At 42.9% G+C, this 21102-nt stretch overlaps 1 protein-coding gene across 1 annotated transcript in view; it reads left to right on the plus strand.

Annotated features, from left to right (window-relative positions):
* The first annotated feature begins 49 nt into the window (after positions 1-49).
* Positions 50-21102, plus strand: part of kcnb1 (potassium voltage-gated channel, Shab-related subfamily, member 1) — a 70039-nt gene continuing 48986 nt past the window's right edge. The window contains exons 1-2 of the mRNA XM_071381059.1: positions 50-600; positions 3369-4028. Of these exons, the coding sequence (XP_071237160.1) occupies positions 3453-4028 (576 nt within the window). The 5' untranslated portion in view covers positions 50-600; positions 3369-3452. The remainder of the gene's footprint in view (positions 601-3368; positions 4029-21102) is intronic.

A 21102-nucleotide genomic window follows, 5' to 3' on the forward strand; every position in this document is an offset into this window, starting at 1 on the left:
GACAACAAATAGGCTTTGAAGCACGACGAGAATGAGGGGGGTTTAGATGATAGAATTCAGTGCAGTTACATTATATCTGTCTGGATGAATTGGGAGGGAATTAGTACTCCATGTGGCGCTATTTTTGTGGCAAACAACATGGTGTATTGTGGCGAATAAGATTGCATGTCCTTAGTCCTGTAATGTAAGGGTTAAACGCCTTAACGTGAAGCCGGGCGATGAAGCTGCCTGCCGCGCTACGGATCCACCTGCGCAGCTACCAGTCGCGCCGCCCTTCTCACAGACAGCGGACGGGGGAAGACCCCAGAGCAGAAAACCGTGTGCATTCACAATATACATAATTGTTGATTATTTTCAGTAAAGTGGGCGGGTAACATGGTAGGCGGACTAAATCAGTGTATAGGATCCCTTATCTAACCATGTCCACGGCGGAGGAGATCCAACGTGCCACCGAGGCAACACCGCTTGAAACCGAATGGGTCAGAAACCGTTCCCAGGAATAGGCTAATAAACCAATGACGTTTCTTCCTTTTTCCTCTTCGATTGAATGTTTTCATATCTGCCTCTCGCTGCCGTCGGATGAGCCAGCCTGAAGTTAAGGTATGTGGGAGGCTTGTTCCGAATAGTCAAATAACAGGTTGTATTTGTTGGTCTCCTTTATAAAGCAAGTATTGCTAGATGGTTCAATTGCTGTTGTTATTTATTTAATATCATTGTTTTTAATACAGTCATATAGGCCTGCTCTACATGAACAGACATTTACACACAGCATGACAAATGAGCAACAATTAAACCTCTTAAATGTGCAAAAAGAAAAATGCAAAAGAACATTGACGAATTGTCGTTCATAGCACGGGGAATCGCAGGGGAGTTGGTAGGTTGCTACATTAACATTAAAATTCCAGCTTTTTGAAGATGTACGTTCGGACGTTTTGTAGCCAATAGAACCGTCACATAGCCAGGTCAATAGACCGTGGCAGATAAATTGTGTTATTTCGGTTTCTAATAACGGTTGATTAATCCACAATATTGACTTCATTGCCAAAAAAACGGCCACGGAGAAGACGGTATCAAGTTATTATTTTCTATTTGGCCCAACACAGCACGTGATGCATTTAGTCAATGATGGCTCAAGGCTATACCGTATACTGTAGAGAGAAAGTAAGTTTTGTAACTTTGTTGACACAACAGTATTTGATTGTCAGGAATGGAAAATACAAAATGTTTATATAGTCAAGACGGATTGCTACTTTGATTTTGAAAGCTTATTTTGAATGCAAATGCATGCAACTGGTTCATCAATGAGGGCGGGACAGAGCATCCTGCTACATTCATATTCAACTGACACTGTGGAGGATCCTTCACCTGCTACTGTATGGATCTGTGATCGTCCAAAGCGTCCCATGGGGTACTGTCAGAGAAGGATGGGAGGGGATGGTTTGTTTTGATTTGGGAACTCATCTTGAACGGTGAGAGAAAACGCATTGGTCTGAGTTGTAGAGAGACACCAGGTAAAACACCGGATTTATGAAAGTACTGCATCAGTAGCTTTATGGTTGTGACATAAGCCTTATGTATTCATTTCTTCAAAATGTTTTAAAATGGCCTCCTCAGTCGCAAACGTCTCTAGTTCATTATTTATTTAAGGTAAAAATGGGTTTACTTGAGTACAGCGTTCGGGTGTCATGATGGCTCTATCACTTATGAACTGCTTTGCTAGGTGTTATACAGCAATTTGAACAGCATTAAATATTTCGAAGCATGCTTTCCCGCCCAAGGGAACTCGCCCTAGTTCAGTTCAGTCGAGTGAAAAGCGCCCGCTGTCGTTTCAGCACCAGTGCAGAGTGGACAGCGTTCACCTGAGCTGTTGCCGAGTCCCGACCCATTATTCTGAATGGATTCGTGGACAGGACAGCACCCTCGATCTCAGAGCAGATTACGGTCTTAGAAAAAAAGGTTACATTTCTGTGTAAGAGTTAGCTAGCTTGTAAAGTGGTTGATTAAAGTAACTTTTTCCTGTCTAGCTACCCTTACAACAATAAAAAAAAAAACATGTCAAATGTGTTGAGCTTAAATTTCACACATGAAACCACATTTCACATGTATTACATTTAGAGTTCACATGTTAACACCACTTTTTCAGTGTGAATTAAAACATATTTTTACCTCACATGTAAATTGCAGTTGCACATGTAAAATTTTTGCGGTTTCACATGTAAAACTTCACATGAGAAAATCTCACTTTCACAAGTGTAATTGCAATTTCACGTGTCAAAACGATACATATGTGAAAATACAATTTTCACATCTGGAATCGCAAGTTCACATGTGGTGGTGAAATAGTGTTCTGCTCACATGTGAAAAGGTGGTGTTAATATGTTGCAGTAGCCTCTTGGTTGAATGGTCAAGATGTTGGCTTCTTCCGTGGGAGACCAGGGTCCCGCCAGTTACAAAAACACACGTGAAATGTATAATATCACATGTGAAATGTTGGAAAACCACATGTGTCTGAGTGCTGAGAAAAATGAACATATGAAAAATACACATGTCCGAAAACGACGTATCTGACTCACCTGTTTATTTTCCCCAAGTTATATTTTTCACATGTGATTTATTCACGGGGAAAAGTCATGTGAAACGTCATGCATGTGTCCAGAAATCACGTGTAATTTCACGTGATTATAGTTTTTAAAAATGATCTTCTGACATTTTTCGCGTGATTTGTTCACACGAGTCCGACAATCACATGTGATTCTTGAAAATATTGCACCAAAAAATGTAATGTGTAATTTTTCACGATTTGTATGAACCTTGCGGTTTGCCATTCCGTACTCTGCAAAAATATTGCAAATACTAATGTAATCTCCCCCCTGCCATATGTGAACGGTGTCAGACGAGACAACTATACATTTTTCTGACCCGGCAAAATCATGTAGCACATCGTTAATATGGATAGAAATGTCAATGTAATACAGATAAAACAAATGTAAAGGCATTTCAGAGTTTGAAGTGACTTTGTTAGGTTATCTGTTGATGGTTCAAATCCACATTACACTCAAGGTTCTTTGCCTTTACTGGGTGTATGTGTAGAACCTTTTTTAGTAAAAGGTTCTTTAATCTCGTCCAAAGAACCAAGACGTTCTATTTAGAACACCCCCCCACCCCAAAAAAAAGAGAGTACCATCATCTTTGTATTCACTCCTCTGAGTAGGTGATGAGTATGTGGCATGGCTCGAGGAATGTTCTGACTAGGTCATTGTGAATGCCTGGGCTACCAGCTCCATTTTAGACTCTCGTCATTAACATTATTCCTATTTTCCTCTCTTTTATCCCTCTCCTTCTCTACCCCCCCCCCCCCCCCCTCCCAGATTCACAAGCGTAAATGTAGTCCGTAACTATACCCCCGCCTGGATCTTGCCTGTTGAACTCGGTGGAACTCTTGACAGTTCAAAATGGAGAAATCCTCAATGGGGTTGACTAAGACTGGCTCGCGGTCGACCGCATCTCTCCCCCCGGAACCGGTGGACATCATCCGCAGCAAGTCATGTTACCGCCGAGTACGGCTCAACGTTGGGGGGCTTCCACACGAGGTCCTCTGGAGAACGTTGGATAGATTACCGCGCACCCGGTTAGGGAAACTACGAGACTGCAACACCCACGACTCGCTCATGGAGGTATGTGACGACTACAACTTGGACGAGAATGAGTACTTTTTCGACAGGCACCCGGGGGCGTTCACGTCCATTCTGAACTTCTACCGGACCGGTAAGCTCCACATGATGGAGGAGATGTGCGCCCTGTCGTTCAGTCAGGAGCTGGACTACTGGGGCATAGATGAGATCTACCTGGAGTCCTGCTGCCAGGCCAGGTACCACCAGAAGAAAGAACAGATGAACGAAGAGCTCAAAAGAGAGCAAGACACCTTGAACGACAGAGAGGGAGAAGAGTTCGACAACACGTGTTGTGCCGACAAACGAAAGAAACTCTGGGACCTTCTAGAAAAGCCTAGTTCGTCCGTCGCAGCCAAGGTAACCTTTCATTCCAAATGTCATATGTGGACAGAATTAATTTAACTTGTTAATGATAACTTCTTTTCATAATTTATAAATATGCATAGAGAGAGAGAGGGAGAGAGAGAGAGAGAGAGAGAGAGAGAGAGAGAGAGAGAGAGAGAGAGAGAGAGAGAGAGAGAGAGAGAGAGAGAGAGAGAGAGAGAGAGAGAGAGAGAGAGAGAGAGTGAGAGAGAGAGAGAGCGAGAGAGAGAGAGAGCAAGAGAGAGAGAGAGAGAGAGAGAGGGAGAGAGAGGGAGAGAGAAAGAGAGCGAGAGAGAGAGAGAGAGAGAGAGAGAGAGAGAGAGAGAGAGAGAGAGAGAGAGAGAGAGCGAGAGAGCGAGAGAGAGAGAGAGAGAGAGAGAGAGAGAGAGAGAGAGAGAGAGAGAGAGAGAGAGAGAGAGAGAGCGAGAGAGCGAGAGAGCGAGAGAGAGAGATTTGATGAATGCAACATGTGCGACTATCGACTAATAGATCAATGATTTGATCAGAATTCAGCATAACAGTCATAGCTTCTGTATGATCACGATGGGTTAAGTTATATTAGGGCCTTAACGGGCCTGCTGAAATACAATCACTGTTCCTTTGCTGTGTTGTTATCTCAACATAATCCAAACCCAGTAGTTATGTGATCAGCTGTGGAATGGATGAGCTCAGCCAGTACTGCTCATTGCTTCTTCCTCTAAGGCCATGTCAGGATGGGTCAGCTAGAGCTAGATCACATCCATACCTTTACACTGCTCAGAGAGAGAAAATGGGAGAGAGAGAGAGAGGGAGAGAGAGAGAGAGGGAGAGGGAGAGAGAGAGAGAGAGAGAGAGAGAGAGAGAGAGAGAGAGAGAGAGAGAGAGAGAGCACACAATGCTTTGTTGTTCAGCTGTGGCTGTTCTTGCCTCGTCTCGGAAATGGAATTAGACCAGGAGTTGATAACAGCTTCTGAAGCTTTATAGGAAGTAGCTAGGGTACTGTATGTGAGAGCTGTCATTACTTAACTAACAGGCTGTGGAGAGATACTACACACACACACACGCACACACACACACACACACGCACACACACACACACACACACACACACACACACACACACACACACACACACACACACACACACGCGCGCGCGCACACACATGCACACACACACACACACACACAGACGCACGCACGCACACACACACACACAGGCTGTGGAGAGATACTGTATATGTGAGAGCTGCCAGTGCTTTACAAACAGGCTGTGGAGTAGATGAGATCAGTAAGTCCAGTGTGTCAGCATAATGGCTCCTTCACACAGGCGTCAATGAGATGCACAATCAATGTTTATCAGGTTAACTTGAAGTGATGTTGTAGTGCTACTGTAAGATTGTACAAATCCAGGCTCTCACTGTAGGTGGGTTGATCTTATACCGTTCTGTCTTAGTTATTCTGATATTGGCAATTGGCCTCTCAATCACGTCTCTTCAATGAATAAATCAATGTTGAAACTTCAGGCTGATCAAATTCCCAACCAAATATCAATTTGAAGTTACTGATATCTTGTAAGTTATTGATACTGGAAGTATTGAAGCCTCTATCATAAGACAAATGATTTTTCCTACACCCGTGCTTCCCTCAAGGCAAGGTCACTTTGTAGCCCGCTAGTGTGGACGGACTGTAGCTCCAACCTCACATAAAATTACGTTTTTATCAAAAATGACAGATTTCAGCACGCAATTACACCGACAATGTGATTTTATGTGAGGTCGGAGCTCCAGTCCGCACACACTAGTCGCCGCTCAACTCCATCGTAAATCGTGGAGTTGAGTTTAGTCTGCTCAGTCACTGTGTAGTTAACAGCCCATTAACGTACGGTAATGTCTTGACGTAATGCCTGGCTGCAGTGCTTCCGGTCAGATAGCTGTTTGGCCATACTGTACATTTATGTCACTCCTCTGAGTGGAATCGTTAAAAGGCTTGTCTCTGTAGACTTGTAATGTATGTGACAGGAAAAAGAGCAGCCTCTACATAATTGTTTATCAATTATGAGTGTTTATCAATTCCTAATTTAGCTTAGAAGGCCAATGTAAAACCACAAAGCCAAACTCCTAAAAGCATTAATAATACAGCTGATGCATGTTGAGTTGAGTCTTACCAACATCCTAAGCTCCAAGCCTTCCTGCAGGACTTCAGCTGGGTCCCTGTGTAACCACCAGTCTCCTTGGCTAATGTTGGGATCATCGAACGAACAAACAAACACACACACACACACACAAACACACACACACACACAATAACCCATCAACAGACGGCCATTGATCAAACCCATATAAATGCATATACTATAGTATTCACTGTTGTGTTTTTGCGGACATGAGTGTTGTGTACTAAAGTATTCCCTGTAGTGTTTTTGTGGACATAGGCCTGTGGCGGTCATGAAATTTCGTCAGCCGGTGATTGTCAGGCAAATAACTGTCGGTCTCACTGTAATTGACCGCTAAATAACATTTAGCATCTCCTGGATTCCTACAAGCCACTGATGCAGACGTTTGGAACATCTACATTTAAAAAGTCTAATAAATCCATGTAATATTGCCTACACCGTCACAATAAATCCATTACTTATTTTAGATAGGACTAAAGAAACATGATATGAAGATAATGAAGACTATTTCAGAAGAACAGAATAGCCTACTCTGAGTTATACTTATGTTAGGTCCTGATCTGGGTATGCCAAATGGCTGTGGGCTACACTAGTTCATTTAGCAGACAAGATTTGCTTAGAATTATGTAGCGTTATTTTATAGTACGAAGAATGCAGTTGAACAAAGCTGAATAAAATAGAAATGATATTTTCTCCAAACGATTTCAGGGAGTGCGCACATGCAGCTATTCTATGTTGAGTGGTTAACAAAGAAATAGGTATTCTTATATGCTTAATTTAATGTAACTTTAGTTGTTCTACAAACATTGGGCTATATGTTTTGATACATTGTAAGGCTGCATGATGCAACTAAAATTATGATTTGAAAAAAGTTGCTTGAAAGGCATGAGCTATTCTTTGTTTTTTTTGCGCAGGTTGTACACACTACATCAGTCAATCATTCACAATTTGACAAGCACTTGAGAATGCCAAGAATTTCACGGCGGCATACCCTTTGTGTGGCCGTCATGCACCCTAAAAAAGTCAAGCCTTTTGCGGCCAGTGACCGTTGTGCCCTTCTCCCTGAGTGCTGCGTACTCCGGATCACCTCTCACTCACATGGCTCTCCATTACGTGATCGGGTCTTTCTCACAGGCTAAAAGTGAAGACAGACACATCGGGGATGCAACTGCATCCGTCCTTATCCAATTCCGTGGTGCATATTGAAGATATTGGAAGAACTGTCCACAATTACTTTTCATCAGCCAACAAGATGAGTAGGCCTAACGAACAGCAAAAGCACTAGGCTATGTCAATCTACTATTCCAAACATAGTCTGGGACAGTTGTGGGACGCGATAGATCTCAAATTAATACAACCACCAGCACCAAAAAAATATCATTTTTTACGCAATGTGGTTGACGCAGCAGATCAGAACATTTAGCTTAAAATGTTGATAAACTATTAGGCAATGGTGTAAAGTACTTTTACTTTTACTTCACTACATTCCTAAAGAAAATGATGTACTTTTTACTCCATACAATTTCCCTGACCCTCATTACATTTTGAATTCTTAGCAGGACAGGTAAATGGTCTAATTCACACACTTATCAAGAGAACATCCCTAGGCCTCCCGGGTGGCGCAGTGGTCTAAGGCACTGCAACGCAGTGCTAGCTGTGCCACCAGAGATTCTGGGTTTGAGTCCAGGCTCTGTCACAGCTGGCTGTGACCGGGAGGCCCATGGGGCGGCGCAGTGCACGCTGACCAGGTCACCAGGTGTGTTTCCTCCAACACATTGGTGTGACTGGCTTCCGGGTTGGATGGGCATTGTGTCAAGAAGCAGTGCGGTTGGGTTGTGTTTTGGAGGATGCATGGCTCTCTTTATACTTTTACTTTTGATACTTAAGTATATTTAAAACCAAATACTTACAGACTTTTACTCAAGTAGGATTTTACTGGGTGACTTTCACTTTTACTTGAGTCATTTTCTATTGAGGTGTCTTTACTTTTACTCATGTATGACAATTGGGTACTTTTTCCACCGCTGATTTGTTAATTATTGGAGTCAGGTGTGCTAGCTGGGGCTGGAGCAAAAGTGTGACACCAATCAGGCCCCCGAGGACTGGAGTTGCTCAGGCCTGGATTAGAGGGACAATAGAGTGCTGAGTACCAGGCAGGTAGAACGTTTGGTAGGCTACTAATTAACAGCAGTAGCATCAGAGCTTGGAGAAGCCTAATTACCGTAACTACATAGTCATGACTCGTGGCGGTAATATGGTCACCGCAACATGACTGTAATATACTACAGTATTCAGTGTAGTTTGTTTTTGCAGACTTTACTGTAGTATTCACTGTAGTGTTTTTGTGGACATGACTGTAGTATACTGTAGTATTTACTGAATTGTTTTTGCAGACATGGCTAGTATACTGTATTTACTACTACTGTAGTGTTTAGTATATTGTAGTAATACTCGCTGACTAGGGTTAGTTAAAATGGCACAACTACCGGACTACGGCGGTTACGGTTTAATGAGGGGAACGCCTCAACTAGAACATAAGACAGGTTCGTAACAGGACACCTATTGAGTTGGGTCAACAGTTCTGAGCAATGCAACGGACCAGACAACATCCTAACAAAAATATAAAATGTTTGTTACAATTGAAACATGTAAACATTCAACTCAGGTTCTAGGCCCATTAAAGGGAAACGGTACAGAAGCAGATATAAAGAATAAGCAACGTTTATTAGGTTTGCTTGTTTGACACAGATAACACACATTAACAAGAGTACAGCAACATGATTTAGATCTGTTACTTCCACTAGATAGCGTTCTAAAATAGAACAGTGCTTTCACAGAGATTCTGCTGACCAAGTTCACAAGATGACCAAAAACCGTGACAAATGATACCGTACTTCTGATGGTAGGAAAGAAAGAACAGTTAATCACTGCATTTACATAAACAATAGATATTTTAGAAATAAAAATGACTACTTAAAGACAGCCACTTTATTGCATGGCACTGCCAATAAACTGCCTGAAACACAAACCAGAAAAGCCTCTCCAAACAAGCCAATTGAAAACGAAAGGAAATTATCGCAGTGGCTTTACATAATGAACATCTTGAATGTTGTCACACGTGAATAGATTCACTGATGGTCAAACTCAACACACCATTCAGAACAATCGACCACGCCCCAAACATTTCGTCAAGACAGCGTGGTCCCAAAATGGTTGCTCACAGAAATAAACAAACAGCAATAACGCTATACAGCCTATACACACAAAGGGCCTACCAGGTACAAAGCTCTGACCTTAACGTGACTAAGGGCTGCTTTTATACATTTCCTGCATGTCCTCCCCTAATAAGGCTGCCCTCAATACTGTAGTATCTCTTGATTGATTGATTTTATTTGACTACTTAAAAAACACAATACAACCACAAATGAGAAAACAGTTTTGAAATTTGTTGAGAATGACACAACAACAAAAACTTTACAAATGTATTTCAATCGTGGTCTGTAGTATGCTGCAGTATTTACTGTAGTGTCTTTGCAGACTTTACTGTAGCATTCACTGTAATGTACAGAGTGTTCTACAGTATTCTACAGAATTCTATACTAAGCACTGCACAATCGAGGGGGAACCTCAGAGGAAATCCCTAGCATGAGTTCCCCAAGGACAGCACGTTCAAATCAAAACAGCATTGACAAACTTGGCAGCTAGCAGTAAAGCTAGCTAGCAGGCCAATCGATCTATAAATCCTAAAGTAAGCACTACATGACCGAGGGGGATACTATAGTGTCTAGTATAGAATTATCCAGTATACTACAACATTCTATAATAATCACTACGTGACTAAAGTGTGTAGTATAGTGTTCTACATTATACTACAACATACTAAAGTAAGTATACATGAGGGATAGTACAGTGTGTAGTGTAGTATTTTACAGTATACTATAAAAGTCCATAGTAATCACTACACGATCGAGGGATACTACAGTGTGGAGTATAGGATTCTACAGTATACTACAGTTTTCTACTACAGTGTGTGAGAGAGAGAGAGAGAGAGAGAGAGAGAGAGAGAGAGAGAGAGAGAGAGAGAGAGAGAGAGAGAGAGAGAGAGAGAGAGAGAGAGAGAGAGAGAGAGAGAGAGAGAGAGAGAGAGAGAGAGAGAGAGAGAGAGAGAGAGAGAGAGAGAGAGAGAGAGAGAGAGAGAGAGCGAGAGAGAGCGAGAGCGAGCGAGAGCGAGCGAGCGAGAGAGAGAGAGAATTTATGACTTTAATGATTTTTATTAGGATTGCCATTAGCCGACGCCAATGGGATCCGACACATAATGGAAAAGACATTACAGATGAAAATACTTAACAATTGACATATATTTAAAACATTAACATAGACATTACAGACTTACATACAGCATAAAAAATGTGCATTCAGAATCTTGCATTTCTTGGTTATCCCATGCCAGTGGCTGCTGGCCAAGCACTAAGTTGTGTGATGTTTTATTGTTTTATTGAGTTTTAAACATTAAGTCAGAAGAAGTGCTGTGACCTTCAGTACTCTATGCATACGGTAGACATGGGTCCACAGTCAGTACACAGAAGAGAAAAGTACAACAATGAAGACATGACATCGGTATGTCTGTTATTTCTGTCTGTGGTTTTCTTACCCTGTACCTTCTTTACCCTTTCTCCCTTCTTCTTCCTATCCCTTCCTATCTCTGCCTCAATCCCTCTCTTTATCTCTTGCTCTCTCACTCCCTCATTCCTCTGGCTCCTCCGCTACACCTTCAGCTAAATGTCAGGGAAATGTCACATTATTTTCCATGAGTCTCCAGGCCCAATTAGAAGCTTCCCTCCCTCTTTCACCCGTTCGCTCTCTCTAGCTCTTCTTTCTCTCTACTCAGCCCCCCCCCCCCCCCCACGTCTGCCATACTACACAATGACATTGTGTCTGCTCCCAGCCAGACAAGCTTTTTTAGTTTACATTCACTTCTATTTACATAACCTAACCATACGAGGGCAATGTCAATAAACCATATCATTTAGCGGGATAGAGTAGCTAATGCATTCAATGCAACAGAGCAATAATACATGTCATGGTTTGGTTCTTACAGCAGTAAACGTTAGAGCCTTAGAGAGGTATGTTACACGCTGTGATACATGGATATCTAGAGGAATTGTATGTAGTCTGACTCATACCTGTTATCTGATAATGAAATGTAGTTATCGGTGGCTGTGTGTCCTACTGAGATGTGACTCCTTGTTACGTTAAGGTCATACAAAGCCCTCCCTCGCCCTCCTTTCGGGCAAATCTGACCACGACTCCATTTTGTTGCTCCCAACCTATAGACAGAAACTTAAACAGGAAACGCCCGTGCTCAGGTCTGTTCAACGCTGGTCCGACCAATCTGATTCCACGCTTCAAGATTGCTTTGATTACGTGGACTGGGACAAGTTCCGGATAGCCTCAGACAACAACATTGATGTTCACGCTGATTCGGTGAGCAAGTATCTTAGCAAGTGCATCGGTGATGTTGTACCCACGGTGACTATTAAAACATTAAAACCTTCCCCAACCAAAAACCGTTGATTGATGGCAGCAATCGCGCAAAACTGAAAGCGCGAACCACTGCTTTTAATCATGGCAAGGCGACCGGAAACATGACCGAATACAAAACGTGTAGCTATTCCCTCCGCAAGGCAATCAAACAAGCTAGGCGTCAGTATAGAGACAAAGTAGAGTCGCAATTCAACGGCTCAGACATGAGACGTATGTGGCAGGGTCTACAGTCAATCATGGACTACAAAAAGAAAATCAGCCCCGTCGCGGACACCGACGTCTTGCTCCCAGACAAACTAAACAAATTCTTTGCTCGCTTCGAGGACAATACAGTACCACTGACACAGCCCGCTACCAAAACCTGTGGGCTCTCCTTCACTGTGAGTAAAACATTTAAACGTGTTAACCCTCGCAAGGCTGCCGGCCCAGACAGCATCCCTAGCCGCGTCCTCAGAGCGTGCGCAGACCAGCTGGCTGGTGTGTTTATGGACATATTCAATCAATCCCTATCCCAGTCTTCTGTTCCCACATGCTTCAAGAGGGCCACCATTGTTCCTGTTCCCAAGAAAGCTAAGGTAACTGAGCTAAATGACTATCGCCCCGTAGCACTCACTTCCGTCATCACGAAGTGCTTTGAGAGATAGTCAAGGATCATATCACCTCCACCCTACCTGACACCCTAGACACCCTAGACCCACTCCAATTTGCTTACTGCCCCAATAGGTCCACAGACAACGCAATCGCAATCACACTGCTAACCCATCAGGACAAGAGGAATAGCTATGTAAGAATGCTGTTCATCGATTTCATCGATTACAGCTCAGCATTTAACACCATAGTACCCTCCAAACTCGTCATTAAGCCCTGGGTCTCGACCCCGCCCTGTGCAACTGGGTCCTGGACTTTCTGACGGGCCGCCCCCTAGGTGGTGAGGGTAGGAAACAACATCTCCACCCCGCTGATCCTCAACACTGGGGCCCCACAAGGGTGCGTTTTCAGCCCTCTCCTGTATTCCCTGTTTACCCATGACTTTGTGGCCATGCACGCCTCCAACTCAATCATCAAGTTTGCAGACGACACTACAGTGGTGGGCTTGATTACCAACAACAACGAGACGGCCTACAGGGAGGAGGTGAGGGCCCTCGGAGTGTGGTGTCAGGAACATAACCTCACACTCTACGTCAACAAAACAAAGGAGATGATCATGGACTTCAGGAAACAGCAGAGTGAGCACCCCCCTATCCACCCCCTATCCACATCAATGGGACAGTAGTGGAGAAGGTGGAAAGTTTTAAGTTCCTCGGCGTACACATCACAGACAAACTGAAATGGTCCACCCACACAGACAGCGTGGTGAAGAAGGCGCAACAGTGCCTCTTCAACCTCAGGAGGCTGAAGAAATTTGGCTTGTCACAGAAAACAGTCACAAACTTTTACAGATTCACAATCGAGAGCATCCTGTCGGGCTGTATCACCGCCTGGTTCGGCAACTTCACCGCCCACAACCGTAATTCTCTCCAGAGGGTAGTGAGGTCTGCACAACGCATCACCGGGGTTAAACTACCTGGCCTCCAGGACACCTACACCACCCGATGTCACAGGAAGGCCAAAAGGATCATCAAGGACAACAACTACCCGAGCCACTGCCTGTTCACCCCGCTATCATCCACTTTATTTAATGTTTACACACCCTACATTTCTCATCTCATATGTATGTACTGTACTCCATACCATCTACTGCATCTTGCCTATGCCGTACGGCCATCGCTCATCCATATATTTATATGTACATATTCTTATTCATTCCTTTACACTTGTGTGTATAAGGTAGTTGTTGTGAAATAGTTAGATTACTTGCTAGATATTACTGCACGGTCGGAACTAGAAGCACAATCACTTCGCTACACTCGCATTAACATCTCCTAACCATGTGTATGTGACCAATACAATTTGATTTGATTTGATTTGATGTATGCCTCCATCCAAGGAGGGGGACATAGAGCCCCTTACTGTCTCTATCAATGACTGTCACTGGTCTCAAGACAGTACACTTCTGCCATATCACTAACCTTTGACTGTGTATGAATGAATGAATTACATTTTATTTTCGTGTCAAATCGCCTGTTGGCAACCCATCCCTTTTGGGATTAATTGACACATAAACAAACATTACAATAATTCACTGTGATAATTCAGTGATAATTGTTCCGGTGTTCTCTGCAGTGTGCACTGTATAAAGAGTGAAAAAGAAATCAATACATAATAGTAAATACGTTTATTCAAGCAATAATTATAACCCTAAATATATACAGTATATATATACAGTATACAGTATATATATACAGTATAAATATGTACATATTATAATACAGTGAAGAGGCGACTCCAGGATGCTGGCCTTCTAGGCAGAGTTCCTCTGTCCAGTGCCTGTGTTCTTTTTCCCATCTTAATATTTTATTTTTATTGACCAGTCTGAGATATGGCTTTTTCTTTGCAACTCTGTCTAGAAGGCCAGCATCCCGGAGTTGCCTCTTCACTGTTGATGTTGAGACTCGTGTTTTGCGGGTACTATTTAATGAAGCTGCCAGTTGAGGACTTGTGAGGAGTCTGTTTCTCAAACTAGACACTCTGATGTACTTGTCCTCTTACTCAGTTGTGCACTGGGGCCTCCCACTCCTCTTTCTATTCTGGTTAGAGACAGTTTGCCCTGTTCTGTGAAGGGAGTAGTACACAGCGTTGTACGAGATTTTCAGTTTCTTGGCAATTTCTCGCATGGAATAGCCTTCATGTCTCAGAACAAGAATAGACTGACGAGTTTCAGAAGAAAGTTCTTTGTTTCTGGCCATTTTGAGCCTGTAATCGAACCCACAAAATGCTGATACTCCAGATACTCAACTAGTCTAAAGTGGGCCAGTTTTATTGCTTCTTTAATCAGGACAACAGTTTTCAGCTGTGCTAACATAATTGCAAAAGGGTTTTCTAATGATCAATTAGCCTTTTAAAATGATAAGCTTGGATTAGCTAACACAACGTGCCATTGGAACAGAGGAGAGATGGTTGCTGATAATGGGCCTCTGTACACCGATGTAGATATTCCATAAAAAATCTGCCGTTTCTAGCTACAATAGTGATTTACAACATTAACAATGTCTACACTGTATTTGTAATCAATTTTATGTTATTTTAATGGACAAAAACCGTGCTTTTTTTTCAAAAACAAGGACATTTCTAAGTGACCCCAAACTTTTGAACAGTAGTGTATATACAGTTGAAGTCGGAAGTTTACATACACCTTAGCCAAATACATTTAAACTCAGTTTTTCACAATTCCTGACATTTAATCCTAGTAAAAAGGTCTTAGGTCAGTTAGGATCACCACTTTATTTTAAGAATGTGAAATGTCAGAATAATAGGAGAGAGAGTGATTTATTTCAGCTTTTAATTCTTTCATCACATTCCTAGTGGGTAAGAAGTTTACATACACTCAATTACTATTTGGTAGCATTGCCTTTAAATTGTTTAACTTGGGTCAAACATTTCGGGTAGCCTTCCACAAGCTTCCCACAATAAGTTGAGTGAATTTTGGCCCATTCCTCCTGACAGAGCTGGTGTAACTGAGTCAGGTTTGTAGGCCTCTGTGCTCGCACACGCTTTTTCTGTTCTTCCCACAAATGTTCTATAGGTCAGGGCTTTGTGATGGCCACTCCAATACCTTGACTTTGTTGCCCTTAAGCCATTTTGCCACAACTTTGGATGTATGCTTGGGGTCATTGTCCATTTGGAAGACCCATTTGCAACCAAGCTTTAACTTCCTGACTGTTGCCTTGAGATGTTGCTTCAATATATACAGATAATTTTCCTTTCTCATGATGCCATCTATTTTGTGAAGTGCACCAGTCCCTCCTGCAGCAAAGCACCACCACAACATGATGCTGCCACCCCGTGCTTCACAGTTGGGATAGTGTTCTTCGGCTTGCAAGCCTCCCCCTTTTCCTCCAAACATAATGAAGGTCATTGTGGCCAAACAGTTCTATTTTGTTTCATCAGACCAGAGGACATTTCCAAAAAGTATGATCTTTGTCCCCATGTGCAGTTGCAAACCGTAGTCTGGCTTTTTTATGGTGGTTTTGGAGTAGTGGCTTCTTCCTTGCTGAGCAGCTTTTCAGGCTATGTCGATATTGGACTCGTTTTACTGTGGATATAGATACTTTTGTACCTGTTTCCTCCAGTATCTTCACAAGGTCCTTTGCTGTTGTTCTGGGATTGATTTGCACTTTTCGCACCAAAGTACGTTCATCTCTAGGAGACAGAACGCTTCTCCTTCCTAAGCGGTATGACAGCTGCGTGGTCCAATGGTGTTTATACTTGCGTACTATTGTTTGTGCAGATGAATGTGGTACCTTCAGGCGTTTGGAAATTGCTCCCAAGGATGAACCAGATTTGTGGAGGTCTGCAATTTTCTGAGGTTTTGGATGTTTTCTTTTGATTTTCCCATGATGTCAAGGAAAGAGGCACTGAGTTTGAAGGTAGGCCTTGAAATACATCCACAGGTACACCTCCAATTGACTCAAATGATGTCAATTAGCCTATCAGAAGCTTCTAAAGCCATGACATAATTTTCAGGAATTTTCCAAGCTGTTTAAAGGCACAGTCAACTTAGTGTATGTAAACTTCTGACTCACTGGAATTGTGATACAGTGAATTAAAAGTGAAATAATCTGTCTGTAAACAATTGTTGGAAAAGTTACATGTGTCATGCACAAAGTAAATGTCCTAACCGACTTGCCAAAACTATAGTTTGTTAACAAGAAATTTGTGGAGTGGTTTATATATATATATATATGTGTCTGTCTGTCTGTCTGTCTGTCTGTCTGTCTGTCTGTCTGTCTGTCTGTCTGTCTGTCTGTCTGTCTGTCTGTCTGTCTGTCTGTCTGTCTGTCTGTCTGTCTGTCTGTCTGTCTGTCTGTCTGTCTGTCTGTCTGTCTGTCTGTCTGTCTGTCTGTCTGTCTGTCTGTCTGTCTGTCTGTCTGTCTGTCTGTCTGTCTGTCTGTCTGTCTGTCTGTCTGTCTGTCTGTCTGTCTGTCTGTCTGTCTGTCTGTCTGTCTGTGTGTGTGTGTGTGTGTGTGTGTGTGTGTGTGTGTGTGTGTGTGTGTGTGTGTGTGTGTGTGTGTGTTTGTGTAAGGTATCATAAATAAACTTTCTCGATAATTATTGACCTTATTGTTTGCTTTTTGTTTTTGCTAATCGTGGGTCAAGGATTCAATGAACTGTTGATGTTTCAGACAGCTACCCTTTGACACACTAAATTGGATCTGATGTTAAGTTGAGAAATGAATTTCAATATCTAGATGAGTTTGGCTCTGGGCAAGTCTTCAGAGCAAACATAACAAACAAAGTGAAGGCAGAAAGAATAAAAGTGCCACATTCGCTTTGTTTTGTCCCTGTCCAATTTAGCAATGGGGAATTACAAATGACAGCGCTGTCAACTGTCATTGTGTGTCAGATGGCCAGGCAACGAATTCCAATTATGCCTTTCTCATGCGTACTTTAGATGACAAATGAAATCTGTTTGTCTTTATTCCCACTCATTAATCAGATGTACGCCAACAGACGTCTGGCCTGACACAAAGCCGTGAGTCGGCTGTTTGTGTGTGTGTATGCATGTGAATGAGTGTGTGTGTGTGTGTGTATCTCTGACAGCTGTGGAATTACAACCAGTCCAATGGGCCATGACGTTGATTTACAATCAGCCTAGCAGGGAGCAGGTGATGAGTAGCTATCACTCAAACAGATTGAGTTGTGATGAGTAATCATTGTGTCAGGTGAGGAATTCTAATTCAAACGTTGTTGTTGTTAGGCATGTTTATTTATAAAAGTAGACTGTGTTGTGACAGATCAGTGTTTGTAACTAAAGAAGTCTTGAGAGAACGCTGCCCTTTGTCGTACGCTGCCCTCCATGTTTAACGTGCATACATAGAGCCGCGTGCGCATACATAGAGCCGCGTGCGCATACATAGAGCCGCGTGCGCATACATAGAGCCGCGTGCGCATACATAGAGCCGCGTGCGCGCACACATGCACACACATGCACACACGCGCACACACACAAACACACACACACTCTTTCCCACTCTTGAACTAGAGTATTAGTACACGCACGCACTCACACACACACACATACACAGGCCTCCGTTTGTGCAGCAGGAAGATTGCGTGCCCGGACGATCGCTACTACTTCCGTGGGAGCTGGGCGGCCCGTGGCGTCTCTCCCCTCGCCTGTCATGGGGTTTCTCATGGCCCCATAAATCAGGCCTGGAATCAGAGGCTCCGTCCCAAATGGCCGCCTATTTAGTGCACTACTTTTGACCAGGGCCCATAGTGAATAAGGGGGCCATTTTGGAAGCAGCCAGATGCTCACATTTCCCTCTGAGAAAGTGCATCCTAACTCCCCCTTCGGTCAATAGTGACTGACTCAATGTAGAGACTTGAACTGTGCACATTATTACATTATTATTATGATGATTATTATTACATTATTATTACATTACATGTTATATTACATTATTCTTAAAAGCCATAACACAATTTTCCTTTGCAACTCCTAGGGTATCATGTACAGACTTTTTACTAAGTCTTTTATTTGAAGATCATGTATAGAGTGTACAGAGCGTGTCTTAACAAGTCAAAGACTCCTGCTGGCTATTGATTGCTGGGTGCTGCTCAGTCGTAGCCACTCTAGTATTCTAGTGGTATAGGTTCATGGACAAAGACCAGCTTTTCAGTTGATCAGTAGGCTGACCTGTGACCTGTTGTTTTTTTCCCCATTCTAGAACTTAGTGCTGAGACATTAGTGCTTTTTGAGGTCGCTTCGGTTTTGGTTCGATTATGATTAAATTATCCCGGTTTTTCGATTTCGACAATATTTCTTGACATTAAATGCACCATGCATTATGTGGGTTGAATGCTGTAACAACACAAACAAAACAATTAATACTAGTCCCATGATATTAGTGACTGCCCATTACTGCATATCACTTATTAACCATCATTTATTCACATTACTTTTAGAAAATATATGTTTTATTTTATGAATGTATTATTTAATTCCAAGTCATCATCTCATCTCTATAGAGCTGCTGCCTTTGCTGTCTGACATACTTTTATGACTGCTGAATACCAACTATAAATCACTTAGATCATGTGTTTTCAGGTAGAGATGACCCGCAAAGCAACTGCTTTCTATCCCTCTCGCGCGTCCTCTCTTCTCTCTGTCTCTGTCAAATAGGTCTCTGTGTCTGCTCCACCCAGACCGGACAAGTAAGTGGGCGCGCAATGTATTATGGTTATTGATCTGATGTATATCTACAGAAAATGAGCATCAAGCTCACAGAATAAAACTGAACAAAATGAGTTTCAGATAATTGAACCAATGTAGGCCAACTAGTTATTCAAAAACCGAAAAATAACCAAAATGTAGGTTAATTGCTCAGAACAACTAGACCTAGAGTATTAGTACGCACTTACACACACACACACACACACACACACACACACACACACACACACACACACACACACACACACACACACACACACACACACACAAATGCACGCATGGATACCCACACTCAAGTGAGCATGCTCACACACACACACACACACACACAGTGAAATAGCATCTTGGGAGCTAATGGATCTGTATGACGATGCTAAATCACTAGGTTATAAATAGCTCCAGTCTCACACCCACACCACACACATACACACATACGAGATCCTCCTCAATTATTGCTGTCTGACAGTACAAACCACAGGAGGGCTATAGAAGACTTACATTTTTAGAACAAAATGTTCTGGCCTCCTTACTTAATTCAAGAGGATTGTCCTCCTGTGGTGTCATTTTGGGATTCCTCAGAAGAGAAAAGGAGATGATTTTTGTAATGGGTCCTACATGTACAGAAGAAAATAGATACAACTGTAACAGAGGGAGTTAGTAGCTGAGTCTGTCTCTTTCTAAAATAGGAAAGTCAGCAAGCTACTGTGTAACTGACTAACATAGGATTCATGGATGTTAAAGCGAATTATAGCACCAGAGTCCCAACCCAAATTTTGTCCACTGGGGTCTCTCTCTCTCTCTCTCTCTCTCTCTCTCTCTCCAGTGCCCAATGACCTATCTTGTTTAACTTCTTTAACACCCAGGTTGGTGCAGATCAGATATCACCAGTCTACGGCCACCAGTCTGCTATGTTTGCTATAGCAAGCCATCAGAGAGGATCCAGAAGCTGGTACTTGTGTGAAAGCCAAGATGATCCTGATTTAATGATGTGTTGAGTCCCTGGTGCTGGTGTGCAGCTCTGTCTTTAGTAGCTGCGGTCAGTAGCTGCGAGGTGGGGCTCTTGAGTTGGCTCCGGGGACATGGAGATAGAATGATGGGGGAAAGGAATTGTGTGAATTGGCTGTGGGAATGGGGAGAGAGTGTTAGCCACAGCAGAGCAGAGGGAGTAGAGGGTGGAGGTAGGGCCTGACAATGGAGGTAATGACTGAGGAGGGGGTGACTTGTCTTAGCCATAGTAGAGCCATATCCTTATTAGCCACATCCTGTCCATTATTCATAGTGGATCTGTCGTGTTGGGCAGGGAGCGATGAGCAACCAGCCATCACCATTAGCACGACTGCCTGGGAGAGGAGAGGAGAGGAGAGGAGAGGAGAGGAGAGGAGAGGAGAGGAGAGGAGAGGAGAGGAGAGGAGAGGAGAGGAGAGGAGAGGAGAGGAGAGGAGAGGAGAGGAGAGGAGAGGAGAGGAGAGGAGAGGATGAAGTTACTTAAGACGGCTGGCTGGCTCTTGGTTCCACTCACGTGTACCACTGAACGTCATGATACAGGCATTTTCCTCTGCTGCCAGCTATTTATTAGATATTCTTAGCTCAATCAATGTACTTTATAAGCTTATTGTCACATAATGGCACATGCTTATACTATAAATACTATGGATAGTAGTATTACACTACTTATACTATATATAGTACTATTATACTATACTTATCATGTAATCCTCTAAGCCTGATGTTTATTCCATGCAACTCATAGTTTCAGCACTGGACAGCTCCAGAGTATAAGCCACTCTCCCATATTGACTCCTGTGTGTGTGTGTGTGTGTGTGTGTGTGTGTGTGTGTGTGTGTGTGTGTGTGTGTGTGTGTGTGTGTGTGTGTGTGTGTGTGTGTGTGTGTGTGTGTGTGTGTGTGTGTGTGTGTGTGTGTGTGTGTGTGTGTGTGTGTGTGTGTACCAATGAGAGACATCTTGACTGAAGTGGGCTCAAAGTGAGCTGAAGATACCCATTGATGAAATTATCATCTTGGGGAAGGATCCCTGGC

Source organism: Salvelinus alpinus, chromosome 2 (assembly GCF_045679555.1).
Source record: "Salvelinus alpinus chromosome 2, SLU_Salpinus.1, whole genome shotgun sequence".
NCBI classification, from domain to species: domain Eukaryota; kingdom Metazoa; phylum Chordata; class Actinopteri; order Salmoniformes; family Salmonidae; genus Salvelinus; species Salvelinus alpinus.